Genomic DNA, 17,893 nt, shown 5'->3' with positions numbered 1-17,893 from the left:
CTTTAAACCCGAATCAAGATAATAGCTTATCAAAGGGCCGCGAAAGCCTTAACCAATTGATTCACATTTGTCATAAAAAAAAATCTTGCTAAGGACAACATAACATAAGAAAGATTAAGAAAACACAGTAGTTAGGATCATGGCTCCATAAAATATTGGAGCAGTGTCATGAAGTAAAAGCTCGCATAGAAAATCATTTATAAAAATCAAAAAATTTCTTTGCATTGAGGATAAGACTGCTTCGATGTTACGTTTTTGCAACATTACCTTACGAGTCAGAAGCATACTCAGGACACTTAAAAAGGCAGATATGGACAGGATCGGAACTTTCGAAAGATAGTGTTATAGACGAATGGTCAGACACACTAATAAGTGAAGTGCATAAATTTTACAAAACTGCTACGAAGAACTCAGAAACAGAAAGAAATATTTAACACTTAAAGAAAAAAATTAGAACACTTTGGCCACGTAATCACAGGACCTAAATATGCGATGCTAAAGAAAGATCATGGGTGGAAGGAATCAAGGAAGGCAAAGAAGTCTCGTGGCTCAAAAATTTAAGCGACTAGTGTGGAATGACATGAAACTAGCTATTCACAGGATCAAGAGCGTGGTTTTTTCATCAATTTTTATAGTTTTTTTATATAATTTTGGGACCAAAAGCTACAAAAAATAAATGTTCACATATTATACGTGTTTTTAATTTCAAGATTTTTATTTTTTCTTGTGAAAACGAGGCAAGATACGCAAATAACTCGAGAGTCAAAGAGATTGTACATTTAGTGTCTTATTGAAAGTAAATAACAACTTTTTTTAAGTCAGTGGCGTACATCTCTTTGTCAATATTACATTTAACAGATTGTAAAAAAATCACCTCTCTTTTAGTAGAATTGTAGCGTAGAAGACAAGACAAAAAAAAATAAATTAAAGTGTTGAAAAATCGACCTAAAATTTTTTCCAAAAGTAACAAAAGCCATTACAATATAAAAAGGAAATTAAAAAATTACCGTCACCTTTTAAAAAATTAATTATTAATCTATTTTCCGTACGTAAAGTTGCGTACGTGGAAAAAAGTAGAACTCACCAGCTGAAGTTTCGTGACGTGTCTTTTCCACCACAGATATTTCCGCACCTCCGGTCCAAACGAGGAAAGGAAGTAATACGTATACATGATCACGTGGATGAAGGAGTTGATGAGACCCAGCAGCGACCCATGGCCACCTAAATTTAAGAAATCAAAATATATTTAAAAGCGGCTAGTATACAAATTAGTTATAATAAATTGATCCTTTAAACGTGTTACTTTATGTCAAAAACTAAAAATAAATTTAAAAATTTGTGTATGGCATTTTTTTCACAAAAACTATAATTTCGTTTATTTCAATTTAAACATAAACATTTAAATAAAATTATTTTTAAATTTAAAATTTTATATATTTAGGTGATGTGATGTGATTCTATTATAACCAAATAAATATAACATAATAATATATATATAATAAAGACATGATTTTCCAGAGTTACACATTTTCTTCTTCCACTTTCGGCTTCTGTAGTTCTGAGTCGTATTTATTATTGGGTGTTTTCCTGTCAAACCAAGGAATTAGTACATCTTTAGAATTCTTTCATTTATTATTTTCCAGTTTTGTGTGCAATTTTTTAGTGTTTTCTCTAATTTCTTTGTTAACTCCACCATATAAATGAATATACACTTTACTTCCTTAACCGGGAGTTCTACGACATTGATACCTAATTTTGAGACTTCATTAATAACTTGAACTTGTTTGGTTCTTAATTCCCAAATGGTCCACACGGGAAAGCTTAAATGGTTATTTTTAGCGAAAATAGTTTTTTACAAGAGCAGGGTTGCTGGAGGAACAGATATTTTTTTGTAAAAGTTCTCTGGAGCCCCCACATCATCCTATTACTCTTCAAGTATTTCAAAAAATTCACTGTTAGAAACCACAAGAAATTGAACATATGGGTGGGTATTTTGGGCAATCACATTCTCATACCTCCGTGAACTTAAATGGTTCTTTGTCCTTGTATCTCAAGAATTTAGTGGCATTGAAATAGTCTTTCAGTTGAGTAGCCAACCCGTTCACCAGGCCTTCCGCCTTTAGATTTTTTTATGGGGCTGTCTAAAAGTCAAATTTTATGATCCTGAACGTGACGATCTGAAGTTTTGAATAACATAAGAGGAGATATTAACAAATATTGAAAAAAGCAGTTACTGTTAAACTGTTACAGAAGATAGTTATGTTGCTGGTGAGCAATAATTTAATTTAATTGTTTATGTTTAAATTTAAAATAAACAAAGAAACTTTTGGAAAATCTTTCACACGTTTCCCTATTTCAAGTTTTAAACTTACTTTAGATTTTAAAAGAAACGACTTTAAGCATTTTTTTTTTAGCATGATAAGTTTTAACAAACTTAAAAATTACCATATGCAATTTTAAAATTTTAAAGAGTGTTGTATAGAGAATCAAAATACCTTTCGGAGTATTCCAACCCCCCTTGCCGCCGAAATATGTTGGGGTTATGTCAAATTTTTGACGTTAGGTTAATATGACATAACTGCTACTTCTAACATCCGCAAAAAAGACCCTAGTAAAAATAATTTGCACTGGAACTCGAAATCCCTCATCGTTCAAAACTTAGAAAGGGAGGGGTGTATTTACGTCAGCACGGTATATTTTTCATGCGCATATTAAACAAACGCGTGAGGGAAACTTTTCAATATCCACACGGACTCGAAAATGTGTCGCATACATTTCTTTGTATTTATTCACTGACGTATCACAGACGGTTTTACGTCCGCATTGGAATTTTTTAAATATTTGCAAAAGTCAAAATAACATTTTAAATTTAAATGCACTTTTGACGACAAACTTATCCCAGAGAAAGCGTAAGCTGCAATCGGAAAACATTATACGCAATTGTATTATTTTTATAATTAAATTCCGTATAAGGATTTGAGATCTAATTAACAAAATAAAAGAATAAATGTATATATATACAGTATCACCACTAAAGTCTGAATTATATGGAAACATTTTTTATTAATTGCTATGTTTATTGCATTGCCGATTTTTATTGAAAAATCCGATTTTCACTGAAATCTGATCCAAATTAACAAGGAACGGCAACTATTGCAATTATAATAAATTAACTAAAGTTCATAACGTTAAAACTAACCAAAAACATGCATTTGAACATTTTTTTTTAATGGAGTGGGGAAACATTTTATTGAAAATCGAAATGTAGAAACCTGAAAATAAAACAATTTTTCTAATAAAATTATGAGATATTTTCATAAATAAAATAAATTATTCATATCTTTTATAAAAGTTGTCAAGTTTGACAACTAAAGGTTTTCGAGAATTTCCTAAATCCCGAAGATCAAAATTAAAAAATTGTTTCCATATGGCGTGAACTGGTAGTAACACTGCATATGCCAGAACTATCGTCAAGATCAAAATATGTCAAGCTAATGTCAGTTGTAAGAATTATGCCGATTATTTTAAAATCTATCATCTTAAGCAAATGTTAAATACTATACAGATTATCCTCTTTGAAAGTAAAGTTATAACTAGTTTTACTGTGGAATCCATTTATCGAAATAAATCTAGATTTTAACCTATGGGAACAATTATGTGAGTCACTGTTTCATTCATCGTCCCCTGCCTGGTTCTAATTATGTTTTCGAGGTCTGCCGTTGCGTCTTCGTCCCGATGGTGATTGGTCCCTCCTTACTTTGCGATTCTTTCTGCGGATATTCGGTCAATGTGTTCGTTCCCTTCTATTTTTCTGTTGAGCACCCAATCGCTGATGTTTTCAATTTTACATGTTCGTCTTATATCCTCAGTCCTTTCCCCATCTATTAGTGTTTTGCCTGCTATTCGGCAAATTACTTTCATTTCTGTGGACTCCAGCATTCTTTTGGTCTAAGATATTTTGTTGCTTTAGTTGTTTGACTTCTTAACTTATTGGAATTTTAGATGTTTGTTTTCTCGGTTGTGAATCTCATGTTTAATTGTTCTGCTGTCGTCTTCATTTTCTGCCACTAGGACGGCATCGTCGGCGTAACATATTATTTTTATCTCTATATTTCCCATTTTGTACCCTTTATGTTTTAAAACATGTTTAATTATTTTATCCATTATAATATTAAATAAAAGTGAACTTAAAGAATCTGTTTGTCTTATTCAGGTGTTTACTGATATTTGTTCGATGAGTTCGCCACTTTGTTTTCGGATTAAATATTTTCAATTGTCTTGACAACATCCTATGGTATTTGTCTGTAGTAAAGAAGATGGGTAATGTGATCTATGTATTCGATCGAAGGTTTTTTTAGATCGATGAAACCTATGTAGGCTGGTCTGTTATATTCGATGGCTTTTTTAGCTATTTGCCTTAGGATGAATACAGTGTCTGTGTAAAATCTTCCAGATCTGAATCCTTGTTGTTCTTCTGCCAATGTAATATGCGTATTGATTTTATTCGTCATAATTTTAGTTGCTAACAACTTAACAACTAATAACAAACTAACGGTATTTTCCAGAGTTTCAGTAATAAATTATCATAAATTTGTATGTATATTTGAATAAATAGTAGTTCAGTAGAGTAGCTATTAAAAGTTAGAATGCGCAACTATTAAGCTTTCTAGTTAGTTGCGCTTGTTGTAAAATGCTGTTACTAGATATATTGTTTTTTTTTTTTAATAAAAGCTATTTAATATTGTTATTATTATATGCGATGTTAGTAAACTGTAATCAAAATTTGAGCCTTCTGTGTAAATAATATGGAAAATAAATATAAAAATTGATTTAGTTTTCTCAATCAAAAATTCAACGATATCACTTTTATGGCAACATAAGTGCCATATAAGTGTTTGAAATGCTAATGGAAACCATATTTCGATATATCTTTTCTAACCCTTCCTAAGAATATCAGAACAAAAATTAAAAACACAATAAAGTCGCAGTCTTTGGGAATTATTTACTTAATTACTAGTCTTCTAGCACTATATGTAAATTTATTGTTAAAAAGACGTAAAATCCTGAAATATTGCAATATATACTACAATAATGAAAAACAACAACACAGATAAAGCATTGATATTAATTATTAGGATTAAGGAATTTTTTAACAAAATACACTATTCTACCTTTATTTATACCTTTAATATTTTGTTTTCAAAAGCATATGTGGATTTTAAAAATTTCAAATTTTGTGTGGACAAATGGGAGATATCATGCAATGAGTATTAATTACACAGGTCTACAAAATTAAATTTTTTGACAAATATTTTTATTTTGAAAACTGATTTTATATAATGTTGGTGGGCTGATTTTAAAAATTTATTTGTATCACGTTAGGTTTTTTTCAAATATTAATGAAAACAAAAGATATTTCTAAGATATTTTTTTTATCCAGTAAGAAAGTGGAACCCTAATTTAAAAATAAGTAAAAACAAATTATTCAGACTTTTTTGAGTGAAATTTTCGCCTTTTTCTCAGAAAGCTGCATTGTCCGGACGCTCGACTGTGTGTTTTTAAGGGCATATCCCGTTTTAACATCCAGCAGTAGCCCGCTACCATCGTTAGGCTGCATCTGCCTTAGTTTCGCCGTTCTATTTCCTTAATGTACTGGTGAAACCTCTCACCGTATTGTTCGCTAACTGCTCCAAGATTTTCAGGGAAATAGTTCAAGTGTGAAAACAGAAAATGCACTTTCAAACTCATATTACAACCTAGACGATAAAAGTGTTGTAACATATTTTGAACAATACTTTCGTGGTTTTCGTTTTGGCATCAGATTTGGTTGGAAATTTCTCGCACAAATAATTGAAACACTGCTGTTTTTTGTCTAGGGCTTTAACAAACTGCTTCATCAAATCAAGTTTGATATAAAGGGGAGGCAGTAAAACTGTTTTCGGGTCAACTAATACATTATTACTACCAGACTTGTTCAAGAGGGCCATTCTATTTGAGTCCAATATGTATCTCTTGCCGGATTATCCCACTCACAAATAAGGTATGGAAATTTTGTTAACCCCTTATTATAATACTTTAACTTCACCACAAAGCATCCACTGTTCTTGGTAGTTTATTTTCTTGAAAAGAACTCCTAAATTTTCATACGTTTCTTTTAAATATATCGAATGTACTAATACCTAACATGGAACAAACATATTCATGTGTGGTATGTAGGTATGTATATTAATAAAGTAACATTTTTAAGATATAGAGCGCTATAAAAAAAAAGACTTTCGAGAGAAAAAATATGGCGTTTTTTGGAAGAAGGGTGCTCAAAAATATACAAATAAGCAAACATCTTTCAAACATCAAAATCGCTGTAGACCTATGTTATTATTGACATTTTAAATATAATTTTTGAATTTTAACAGTTAATTTATATATATTTTGCTAAAACAACGAAAATTAGGATTTAATAATGGCAGGCATAATACAATTTTCCCAACGATACGACAATATTTCGAATTTGTATTGCTTTTATTGATGTTATATGTGAGGAAAAATAAATCGAAATGTCACTAGAATGTTAGTTTATGAAAGTTTTCGAGGTAGGACGGAGTGTCCTTAATTGGCCACCCAGTACAGTATGTCCGATTTTAAATGGTTTTGCGGCATATCTTTATTATCGGCTTTCGTGAACCAAAGCTACTTGTCCATAAAATGAAAGGTGATATAAACATGAAAATCATAGCTGTCTTGGATTTGTAAATACAGTGTAATTTTGGAAGTTTTGCATTTTTAGACATCCTTCGTATCTCATAACAAGCCTAATACAATTAAAAAAATACATACAGGGTGTTTCATAAAAAAACCACAAGTTGAATTTGTATACCAAATCTTACAAGACGTGCCAAAAATTAAATTTAAATAAAAGTATATTTCATAGCATCATTTCTCTTTCTCTGAAGCCACAACTAAAAAAAATATATATATCCAAATTGAGTCAGCAAGTACTCTTCACAAAAATTATTCGGTATGATGCATTGATCTTACCAGGTAAGAAAGTAACTCCCACATAAGCGGCTACCGGCATGAGCGTGTGATGATACAAATGCAGATAGGTCACTTGGTTGTACTTTTTCCTCAATATGAAGAACACCGTATCCAACAGTTCGACCAATTTGTTCATGTAGTATATCCACACCGCCCTCCTCATCTAAAATCGTAGCGATCGATTGAATTGTTGCACTATAAAATCTAACATACTGCCGTTCAAAGTGTAAATAAGTACCGCTGTTCCTTTAGGTCGAATTGAGACACGAAATAAAAAGTTGCAATATGACTAAAAAATCAGATTTAAATGAAATTTTAGTATATTATAGTGCTAATTAATGTTAGAAAAAAACTGGAGCAAATGAAGACATGGAAAGCTGATATTTTTGAATACTATTTCCAGCAAATTTATCCCTCCTGAGTCTATTTTAGTCATGGCTACTACTAAAGAAAATAATAAAATCCAAAAAATATCCACACCTATTTAGGAAATCATTTCTTGGCTTACTTTAAATAAGAAGCAATTTTAGAAAGATATGCTGAAAAAAAGAGATAATGGAGAATGTCAGTTTCAGTAAACCTTTAAGTAAAAGTGTTTTTGAGTGAAATAGAAGACAAAATGTGGGAACCTAATTATTCTACTATTATTTCCCTAGACTATTATTTTTTACTTAATAATATTTACTTACTTCTAGATAAGTTTTTATTTACTTCATATTAGAATAATTAATATCTCAATTATCTACTGGTCTCTGTAATCTTGTCCTTCAATTGTGTATAGGTATAGGTAGGAGTTGTGTAAGTATTAAAAACTGATAAACGGAATTCATCGAAAACTGTCATTACAATTTATCTGAACTTTACGACATAATATTTAAGTTGTTCACCCTGATTAATGATTCGTGTCATTGCAATTTTACTCTGTCGCATAATATACTTTAGAAAATGTTTCATTTTGGAACTACAGACCGCCAAAGTTTAATTTTTTTTGTGTAATATTAATTGCGATTTTATTTTTCGTTTTTCATCCCATTTTTATTTAATGTCCATCTGTTTAATGTTGTAAAAAATCAGTTTGTATTGATTAAAAAACGTTATTTTACAAACTTTTTACCTTAAAAACACTTGAGAAATCACCCTTAAAATGTCGGACACCTCGTATTTCCTTTAGTCTCGTAATTAATCAGAAATATATATTTATCGCCTAAAGCATTTTGATCAAATCTCAAGAGAAGAAAAAAGTTATAGAAAATATTAAAAAATAATTGCATTTGCTTTTCAAGTAACCCGTATAACACACTATATCGCATTATCTCGAAAACATACCTCATTGGATGTCGAGGAATGGACTTTTGTCTAGTACAACCTTAAGAAACAGCTTATCGTACATTTATACCATTTGAAAAACGTCAACATATTTTAATATAATAATTATGTTAACGGGTGAGAATATAATAAATTACTGACCCTAACTGCATGTGGTGCGTCTGTATAATCTACAGGTTCACAGGCAAAGCTGTAGGTCGTACCCCAACCGCATTTGAGGCCCTGTAACATAAATCAAATCCTACATATACATATTCCACGTGTAGATTTTTTTTTCATATGAGGCTAAATGGTAAATGGAATGGCAAACAATGGTATGGTAAGCAAACTACTTTGAATTAATGAGTGCTTCATTAATATTCAGAAAATTTATAATTATTACTGGCCATCCTGCAAAACCTTTGTGGTCATTATAAGCCTATTGCGAAAAGTGTATTATTTTAGACTTTTTAAGTCCGTTACAAATAAATAGATTTCGTTTTCATTTTTCATCTCTTATGGCAATTACAATTACAGCAGAAAACAGCGTCACTGAAGAAATCAAAACTAAAATCCAGTCTGCAACTGGCTGTCTGATTTCACTTATGATGTCGAAAACTCCAAGGACTTCAAAATCCAAAGTATATAAGACCATAGGCACAACCATAAGAATACATGGAAACGAAAGGTGGAAGATAACAAATCAAATAAATAAACTTAGACGCTTCGAATGCTTTAATCCAATTCTAATCCAATTGATTAGAATGGACAGGACAACGAAAGGCTCGTAAAACTGGTATGGGAGGAGATCCAACGGGCAAACGACCATTTACAAATCTTCTGGATTCGTCCTGCCGGTTATTGATTAATAGAATTTGCTGACATTTGGTCCATCATCCTGTTGACTTCTTCAAAGCTTAATTAAAACTGGTTTGCATTCTACTCCGCACCTGCTAATACTGTTTGATGGAGGCGGAGCAAAACAAGGGACATGAACATTGTCTCTGATGATGATTCCCATGTGGGCGAAAGATCTGAGTCGGGGGTAAGATGGTTTGGTTGTTGGTTGGAGATTTCTAAAGATTCTCGGATTTTTCTTTGGAAGAATAATGTCCGATGTCATGATTGTGTTAGGCAACTGCTGATGAGTTGTCGTCGTCTTACGGCTCTTTCATGTTTATTTAGCCTAGTTGATATTTTTCGTACGTCTCTTCATTATTCTTTCCAACAGATCGAAACATCCGTTTGAGTCAGCAATAATATACGTACGATGAATTCAGAACATTTGTAAATAGTATTACAGTAGCCTGAGGAAGTTTCTTTAAAAAATTTGGAAAAATACGACTCGGATGTTCCCGAAACTGTTGTATTGACAAGAGCAGGCCTCCAAACAACGAACGCCTTTTTTGATTAAGAGTTGATAGAAGACTTTACTTTACTGTCGACTATTTTTCCCGAATGTCTGGAGTTGGAAAATTCGCCGTTTTTAAATGATTGAGGGAGAGGAAAAGAGTAGGTCAAGTGGAACCTTCCAAGAAAACCCGAGGCAGATCAGTAAAAACCTAAAAAAATTGTTTGTTAGCGACGAAAATACTTGAGTAGTAAAGAAGCAGTACCGAGGAGAGCAGAAGAAAGTATTATGCTTTCGTTAGAAGAATGGAGGTTATATACTAATAAATATATAGCAAGAGAGGTTTTCATGGAAGACCTATCTACTGCCCAAAATATGGACGCAAGTGAAATGGTTTGTATTAAGACACAACACAACATTCACAAGTTTAAGCTACTGTTTGAGACAACCATTCAGTAGCACCAGAAACCAAGCGAAAAGTATGCCCTTACACAAGAGGGATCTCGGCTAGTAGTGTTCTTCAGATGTCGAAGAATATTATCGTCTTTTTTTTCTCTCTTCAATTTGCCTGTTTTTCTTCGTCCCCTATATCTATTCAGCTCTTAAGTTGTCGCTCCATCTTTTCGAGGATGCTCTACACTTTTACCTATCGGTGATTTGTCACGTGTTATTCACATTGCACATTTCTGTTGTCTCTACCATCCGCTTATTTTTAGTTGTATCACGTCGTGTTTGTGCTACATATGTCATAATTGGTCTAGTCATTGTTTTATAGATTCTGGAATTCGTTTCTACTCTGATATGTTTGTTTTGCAAATAGTACGATTTAGGTATGCTGTTCCCTAGCTGCTTTGATAGTATGATCGCATACCTCTGCTTCAACGTCACTATAACCGGAGATTTCTGATATTTAAATTTCATGTACTGTTGAATAATTTTTTCGTCGACAAGTTTACATCGGTTCCGTAACGCTGAAGTGGTTATACATTTCGTCTTGGAAGCAGATATAATCATGTGAAGTTAATTGATGGTAATAGTCTAGTACTGCGCCTCATCTGCATAACACATTTTAATCTCGCGATCGTTCATTCTGTATACTTGCCATCTGCGTACTTCCCTTCTTAACTCATCTATGGCAATATTGAAAAGAAGCGTACTTAGGGAGACACCTTGTTTAATACACCAGTCTACTGGTATTAATTCTCTATAGTCTCGGTTGAATTTGGCTTGAATTTGATTAGCCGAGTATATGTTTTCGATAGTTTTCGTTATTCCTTATTTCTCTTATGACAAAAATCGCATTGGTGGATCACCTGGCTGATCTAAATACTTGCTGTTCATCGAACAATGTGCTAAAGTTATTAATTTTATTTGTTATGTTTTGCGTTGCTAATTTTTAGGTTGTATTAAGTAAATTTATTCCTCTATAGTTCGTTGGAAGTTTTTTAAAACATAAGAATCGTAGTACTGATTCGCCATTCATCCGGAATGTTCTGATGGAAATGAATAGTAGGGTCCATAATGTTATGTACCAGGTGGCCAATTAAGAAAGACGCTCGGAAACTAATTGGTGTAATGGGTCGAATAATTTGCACAATGCTGAAAATTATTTTTAAGTTTCGGAAATGGTCGCTAGAGCGTGTAATTGCATTTTTCAATTTTAAATCAAGTTTTTTCAGCAATAATCTCATATTACAGATAGTTGAAATGGTTACTGTTGTAAAGCTGGAATACATTGCATTCATTTTCGTTAAATGGTATTTGCTTTATCTCTTAAGAAAAATTGGTGGAGATTTTCTGAAATAAATGTCAATATTTTTTTTTTGGTAAAAACTAAGACCATCAATTCTTTCCGAACGGATTGATTTCGATTACTTGTGTTACCGCGATAGAGCGTTAAGCGACATCACTACAAACAAAAATTAAATGCTAACCTACAATATCAGTAAAAGAAGTAAAAACGTTGCCATCTCTGTGAATATTTTGAAGATACTTTCCATTGTTGAGATTCGTTCTTTAAGGAAAATATATATAACTTTATTGTTGAAATACAAATATTAAATTTAAAATGTCAACTTTCATGATGTTGACGTCAGTTGTCTGTAATATAAGACAATTTCTCAAAAAGCGGGATTTAAAATTAAGGAATGGGATTGCGCCTCCTGACGGCCATTCTACAAACTTAAAAATAATTTCCAGCATTTTCTCTTAGCCCCTTTAGTTAAAAGGTTTTACCCCAAGCTTTTACGACAATTACTTTTCGAATAGGGCACTCTGCCCTATTTCGAAAAGTAATTGTCTTAGTGGCCCACCTGAGACATATTTTTTTATGAGTGTCCTACCGGGACGCTTTTGACACACCATTTTCAATGTTGGCGATTGAATCGATGAGCAAAACCTATAAATTGATCCAAACGCGAGTGGCACATCCAGCACTTGACGAAAAAAAAATGTATTGAAACCGATGCCTTTCAATAATTAAGTGTTTCTTGGGTCGCTCTGTCGTCCTCTTGCATACCTAATGGGGTTTTATTAATCTACAATTTTCTTAAATAGCCTTTAATAGTCCGAATTATAAACGAATTTAAATATTTACTTAAGTAATGAATCAAAATGATTCTGAATCAACTGAAGCTTAAAAGGCTCACTTACCTCTCGAACCAAATAAGCGCTTATGCAAATTTGAGCTAAGTTGTAGAATCGTATCGTCCTTTTAAGTTGAAAAGGCTTCCTGTTATTCATAAGTCTCGGTCCGAGTTTTGTACAAAAATACACGTAGAAGCCCAAAATTAAAACTAATTGTCCTAAGTTGCCTACCAACAGCCAGTCTTTTGTTCGAGGATCTGCAATAAAAAAATTATCATTCAAAAATGCACACAAATAAGAATTCCACATAATTTGATCCGTTCATAAACTGAATTTTGCTAGCACGACCAATATATGCAATTTCTATTTGAAAAAAATAGCTAATTAGAATTTGGTCACAAAATTTACACCATTTGTGGTTAGCGCTCAATTTTTCCATATTTCGGGAAATTCCATCTTCAGGTTATTTAATCCGAATTATCACAAAAACGAAAACAGATAGGGCGACACCGCAAGGCAGCAATTTGGAATTTTTTTTAAAACATTACATAGGAAATTTCCCGCTATCAATTTCTACAGTTCTACCTTCGGTTGATGTACCAATATTAATTATAATAAAATAAGCCTAATTAGAATTCGATATCAACAGGAAAGTACCAATACGGTTACTGTTCTAACCGATACATTCCACAGTCGATGTTACCGGCAATGTACAAAAACCATCAATATGGGCTGTTGATTATGTTGTTTTAGACAATCTGTAAAATATCTGAAAAAAACTGTTTTGGAAAAATTAAATTCCATATGCAGTTAATGTGCCTCTATCATGATGATGAAGGATGAAAGAGAAAACAGCATTAATTTTGCTGAGAGAGCAATTCGCGGAGAAAAACAAAGACTAGAAAGCATTAAATGTTTGACTGTAATCAATTATTGCCAAGTTGTACTTTCATCTCTCTCTTAACATTCTATCAACTCGATTCGACAAATGAATAACAGAAACTAACCGAAACTAACCAAATACAACAAATACAAAGCAAATGTTTCTTGAGTTGACTTGATGGAGTGATACAAGACAGACGATAGTACAACTTTGTAACCATGGATTCCAGCTAAACATTTGACGCCTTCTCTAATACTTCCGATTAAAATAGATTAAAATAGATTATTCCGTTTTACTTTGAAATTGTGTCTTCAGTGCAAAACAGTACATCTTTCACCAACCAAAATTAATCATTAGATCGGAATTTTTTTCCCACTTTACTTGCCAGTGTGGTAGATTAATTAATTTAAGTGCAAATATTGAGAGCCACCAATACTCATATAGGACAATTTAAATCTGCCTAACTTTTGCATTTCATTAAACTAATTATAAACCTTTTATGTCAGCTTTCTTTTCATTTCGCTGTTTGACCTTGCCTTACATCTGTTTGCATTGCTCACCCACAGCGCTTTTATTGCTAAGTTCTTCTCAATACAATGGAACCGTCACTCCCCAATTTGCTGTATTAAGTTAATCATAATTTCAACAATGCAATAATCAATAATATGATTGAAAACATGATATTAGATACATTATGAATTGAGAGTGATAAGATAATAGGTTCACTTTTTGGATATTCTTCACGAAAAGGTAGTCAGTCTAGTTGCCCTTTTTATTTTCAGCGGTACCGCAGTACACCGAAAATACGAATTTAACGATTTTCTCTTTTTTATTTCGATACGGACGATTCAAGTGTAGGATTGTGTGCAATCTTTGACTCAAAATTTTAATGTTGGCCTAAGAAATGCATTAGGAAATTACAACAGCGGCGTAGTTACGAAAGTAACCTTCGACGCAAGGACAGGTGACTGCTTACAAGCTTACGATACGATGTTTTTTTTTCTCGCAACCGGTTCCCATCCGAAGATAGAAAAATTTAATACTTGTAAATTGAAGCAAACGTTTTAGTATATTTACCCGAGTTAACCGGCGCAGTCGGTAGGATCTACAATGAAATACGAGATTTCGTACTTGTTATTAAAATGTAAATTGTTATCATAATTTTTACACAAACAGCTACTATTTCGACGTTTTTGAATTTAAAATGCCAGAACGTCTTTACATATGGGATTGTTATAACATTTTTAAACATTTCTAAAAAGTTACCATATAGAAAAACTAATGGAGAGTAATCGAAAATAATTAATGTTAAATAAAAAAATTTCATATAAATATAGTAATTAGTATCAGGGGTTTGAAAAAATGTTCCTACTAAGAAGCTGTACAAATCTTGAAAGCAGTGATATATTTTTTAAAAGAAACTTCCACAGGCTACTCTAATACTTTTTACAAAACTTCTGGATTCCTCATTCGTCGGTTTTTGCTGAGTGGAACTTTAAACTGTTTAAAGAATATTTGACTCGAAAACTAAAGAAAGTATTAATAAACTGTTTTTGAATAAAAATATGTGATTTTTTGCGACGTTACTTTAAATTAAAACATTTAATAATATTGCGATAGTTTGCTTAATTCTACGAAATAGGAAAAAGTGAACCATCATTCGGTCCTTGTTAAAACACCCTAGGAATTCGATTTCTATACAGGAACGGTAACCACGTAAATACTTTATTGTTAATTTGCTTTAGTGAATTTCTAATTTCTCTAATGCTAATCAACTTAATGTCTTTTAACATTAAAAGTACATTTGTCGCAAATATGCAACAAAACTTGGCCATGAGGTGATCACCAAAGATCCGAAAGAAGGAGTACAGGCATATAAGGTATGGGCCAATTTCCATGAGATTTATTGGTTTAGGATATTACAACTTACTAGGGTATCATGACTAAAGTCTAGATCATATGGGAACATTTATTATAAATAAGTTTAACCAAATAAACCAATTTACGAAAGTTTTGTTGTCTTGTTTTTAAAAATTGACGTTTTATTATAAAAAAAATATTAAGAAATCAGAATTTAAAAAATTGAAAAACGATGTTTCTTTATCAGTTTTCTTCAAATGTACCGATAAAAAAAACAATTTAATTTTTCGCACGTTTTTCCAACATAAAATATTTAAATGCAGCTTACAGAAATCAGAAATCGTCAAAAAAGCCAAATACAGTATAGTTGATTTTATTAAAATTCAAAAAGATAACTTCATTTTTTTTTATTGCAATTAGTTCTTGAGATACAACATAAACCTGTTTTTTTTTTTATGGAACATGCTGTTAAATAGTACAAGCAATGATTTTACTTACTGGAGGGGATTTTGATGGTGTAAAAAATATATGATAATGTTTTTAATAACTATTCTCATTATGTCAGTAAAAAACTTATAACAGGTAACAAAATTACCTGCAACCCACAAAAAACAAAACCAAATAAATATCGACTTCAAAATTACGAAACCAACAGGAAATTGTTTACATCTGAATTTTAGTTTGCTGAAAACGCCATATTTTCTGGCAATGGTGCGCCTGAAAGCTTACCGAAGAGCATTTGTTAGTTCCCCTAAATTATTAGTTGGGTAACGACGTATTTGATATTGCCTCAAAGAAAAAAATCGCAAACTCCTACTTTGTACAAATAGAGTATTCACTAAGCCACGAATTTGATGACGCGCAAAATTGTTCTTGATTTTAATTATGACATCTGCTTATGTCGCGCATCCTATTGCCATTTTTAAAAATTTATAATCAAAATCTTATCGGACATTACCTTAAAGACAATTTTATAAAGAACAAAAATAAATAAAACATAATTATAATTTCTTTATACCTCTGATTTGAACTAGATAGGATGACTGATTGCCACGTTAATGATATGCCGGAAGCTGTACATTTCCATATTTTAATTTGGATTTTGTACAGACAGTAGTTTTCCATTCAAATTCAAATTTAATTATTAATTAATAATATTCGTTAATGTTGGAAGATTTTAAAGTGACTATCGGTGAGTGAGTGCCATTAACAACATCTAATGCTTCAATTTTCGGAAATTTTAAAAATTACCTAATCATGATATTGGTATTCTAAAATATAGTGGATATACAAGGCAGTTCGTAAAAATGTAACTTAGAGTCAGGAAAAATCTAGAAAACACTGGAATTTGCATTTTGTTTTATTGCAGTATAAACGGTTCCAATAAGGCAGCACCAAAACAGTAGCGTCTATATTTGGAATCTAAAAAAACTTAAGCTCTACGCCTATGTATTACGCGTATTTCCAGAACTAAAAATTTATTGATTACACTATCGATTGTTAACTGAAATGAATATGACTCGGATAACAGAGAGTAAGCGGCCCTGCCATTTGAGCACTGTGAAATTATAAGTGTCCTTTCTTAATACCCGTTTATGAGAAAATCAACTTCCCACGCACGTCGAAATGTTAAACCTCAAATTAAACAAAAACGTGTGCAATTGCTAGCCAGTCAAATCCCCACATTAAAAAATTCAAAAGAAAATGGATCTTCTCGAGATATTTAATAAATCGTGTCGATGATTTTGGGAAGTTTAAAACGATATTTATACATAAGGCGTACCAGAAGAGTCAAATTGTAATTGGCAAATGTCATTAATACATAATTACGATAATGACAAGATGAAAATTGAAAAAAAAAGATAGAATTAAAAGATAATTAATTTGTTAATTTACCGGTTTCAGACGGTACCGTCGACGTCATTCTCAATTAGCATATTAATAATATTTATTATTTATTTATTTAAAAACGAATTTCAAAATATTGATATTTTTCAACGTTTGTGGCGTCGCTTTTAAACAGTGAAACGTGAAACTCATAGCTGCTATAAGTTTAATTCCATTTGGAACTTAAAAAAAAAAACATTAAAAAATGGACTTTGATGTACGATTTAGCATTTTCCAACAGATATACTCGTATAGGCCTTTCGCTCCTACGATCAATTTCGAGGATTATAGTAGTAACCTAATGTATGCAATAAATGTAGTTGTATATATATAATAGAGATGTGCAGGTGGTGCATGGAAGGGGAGGAGACCCCGTATCATGTGGTCACCAAGTGTCCTGCTTTGGAGTGGGCAAGATTTGGAGTCTTCAGAATGGCCCTGATCGATCTGGGCTCAGTGTTGGGCTAAAGGAGTTGCTGACCTTCTATAGGAGGGGCGGTATTCTGGACGCCCTCTAGCGCGGTCTGGGGACACAACAGGCCCATCTGGTGGCCTAAGTGCCCGCGGGAGACTTTAATACCAATACCAATAGAGATGAAAAATATCGTTCTGAGAATCGTTCAATCATTTAGCTGAGAGTAACAATTTAGTGATAGTAATAAATAAAACAAAGTTAAAAAATTATAGATGATGCAAAACCTCGCACTCTCGTATCTGGATGCTGGAGAAACAACCTTAAAAGGCCTAAAAACTATTTCGAAAACTTTTATTTTGAGTTCCACTACTGGATAAAAGAATCTTCTAAGTTCTAAGTTTTTTGCCATCTGTTTTGCATTCTCCCAGCGCTTCTGTTACTTATGCAAAGTGCTATTTTTTATTTTTGGGCCATTTATTTAAATTCCGGGGTGCAATATGGTCGGCCAGCAACCACTTCAACTATGCTATGCGTTTACTATTAGTTGTTTTTTTTTGTAAGTTCATACATC

At 32.2% G+C, this 17,893-nt stretch overlaps 1 protein-coding gene across 2 annotated transcripts in view; it reads right to left on the bottom strand.

Moving 5' to 3' along the window:
• The window catches only part of LOC132703286 (elongation of very long chain fatty acids protein 7-like), a 49,768-nt gene that overhangs the window by 6,322 nt on the left and 25,553 nt on the right, over positions 1-17,893 (bottom strand). For both annotated transcript variants that reach the window (XR_009619049.1, XM_060672441.1), the window contains exons 3-6: positions 12,344-12,534; positions 8,503-8,583; positions 7,036-7,198; positions 1,085-1,221 (exon numbers count right to left, since the gene is read on the bottom strand). Coding sequence is in view for 1 of the 2 variants with exons in the window: in XM_060672441.1 (XP_060528424.1) it covers positions 1,085-1,221; positions 7,036-7,198; positions 8,503-8,583; positions 12,344-12,534 (572 nt within the window). In the remaining variant the exon portion in view is untranslated. The remainder of the gene's footprint in view (positions 1-1,084; positions 1,222-7,035; positions 7,199-8,502; positions 8,584-12,343; positions 12,535-17,893) is intronic.

This window comes from Cylas formicarius, unplaced genomic scaffold (assembly GCF_029955315.1).
Source record: "Cylas formicarius isolate icCylForm1 unplaced genomic scaffold, icCylForm1.1 PGA_scaffold_6__28_contigs__length_40554024, whole genome shotgun sequence".
NCBI lineage: Eukaryota > Metazoa > Arthropoda > Insecta > Coleoptera > Brentidae > Cylas > Cylas formicarius.
Note: the sequence above shows the minus strand (reverse complement) of the source record. Positions and strands in the feature narration are given on the sequence as shown.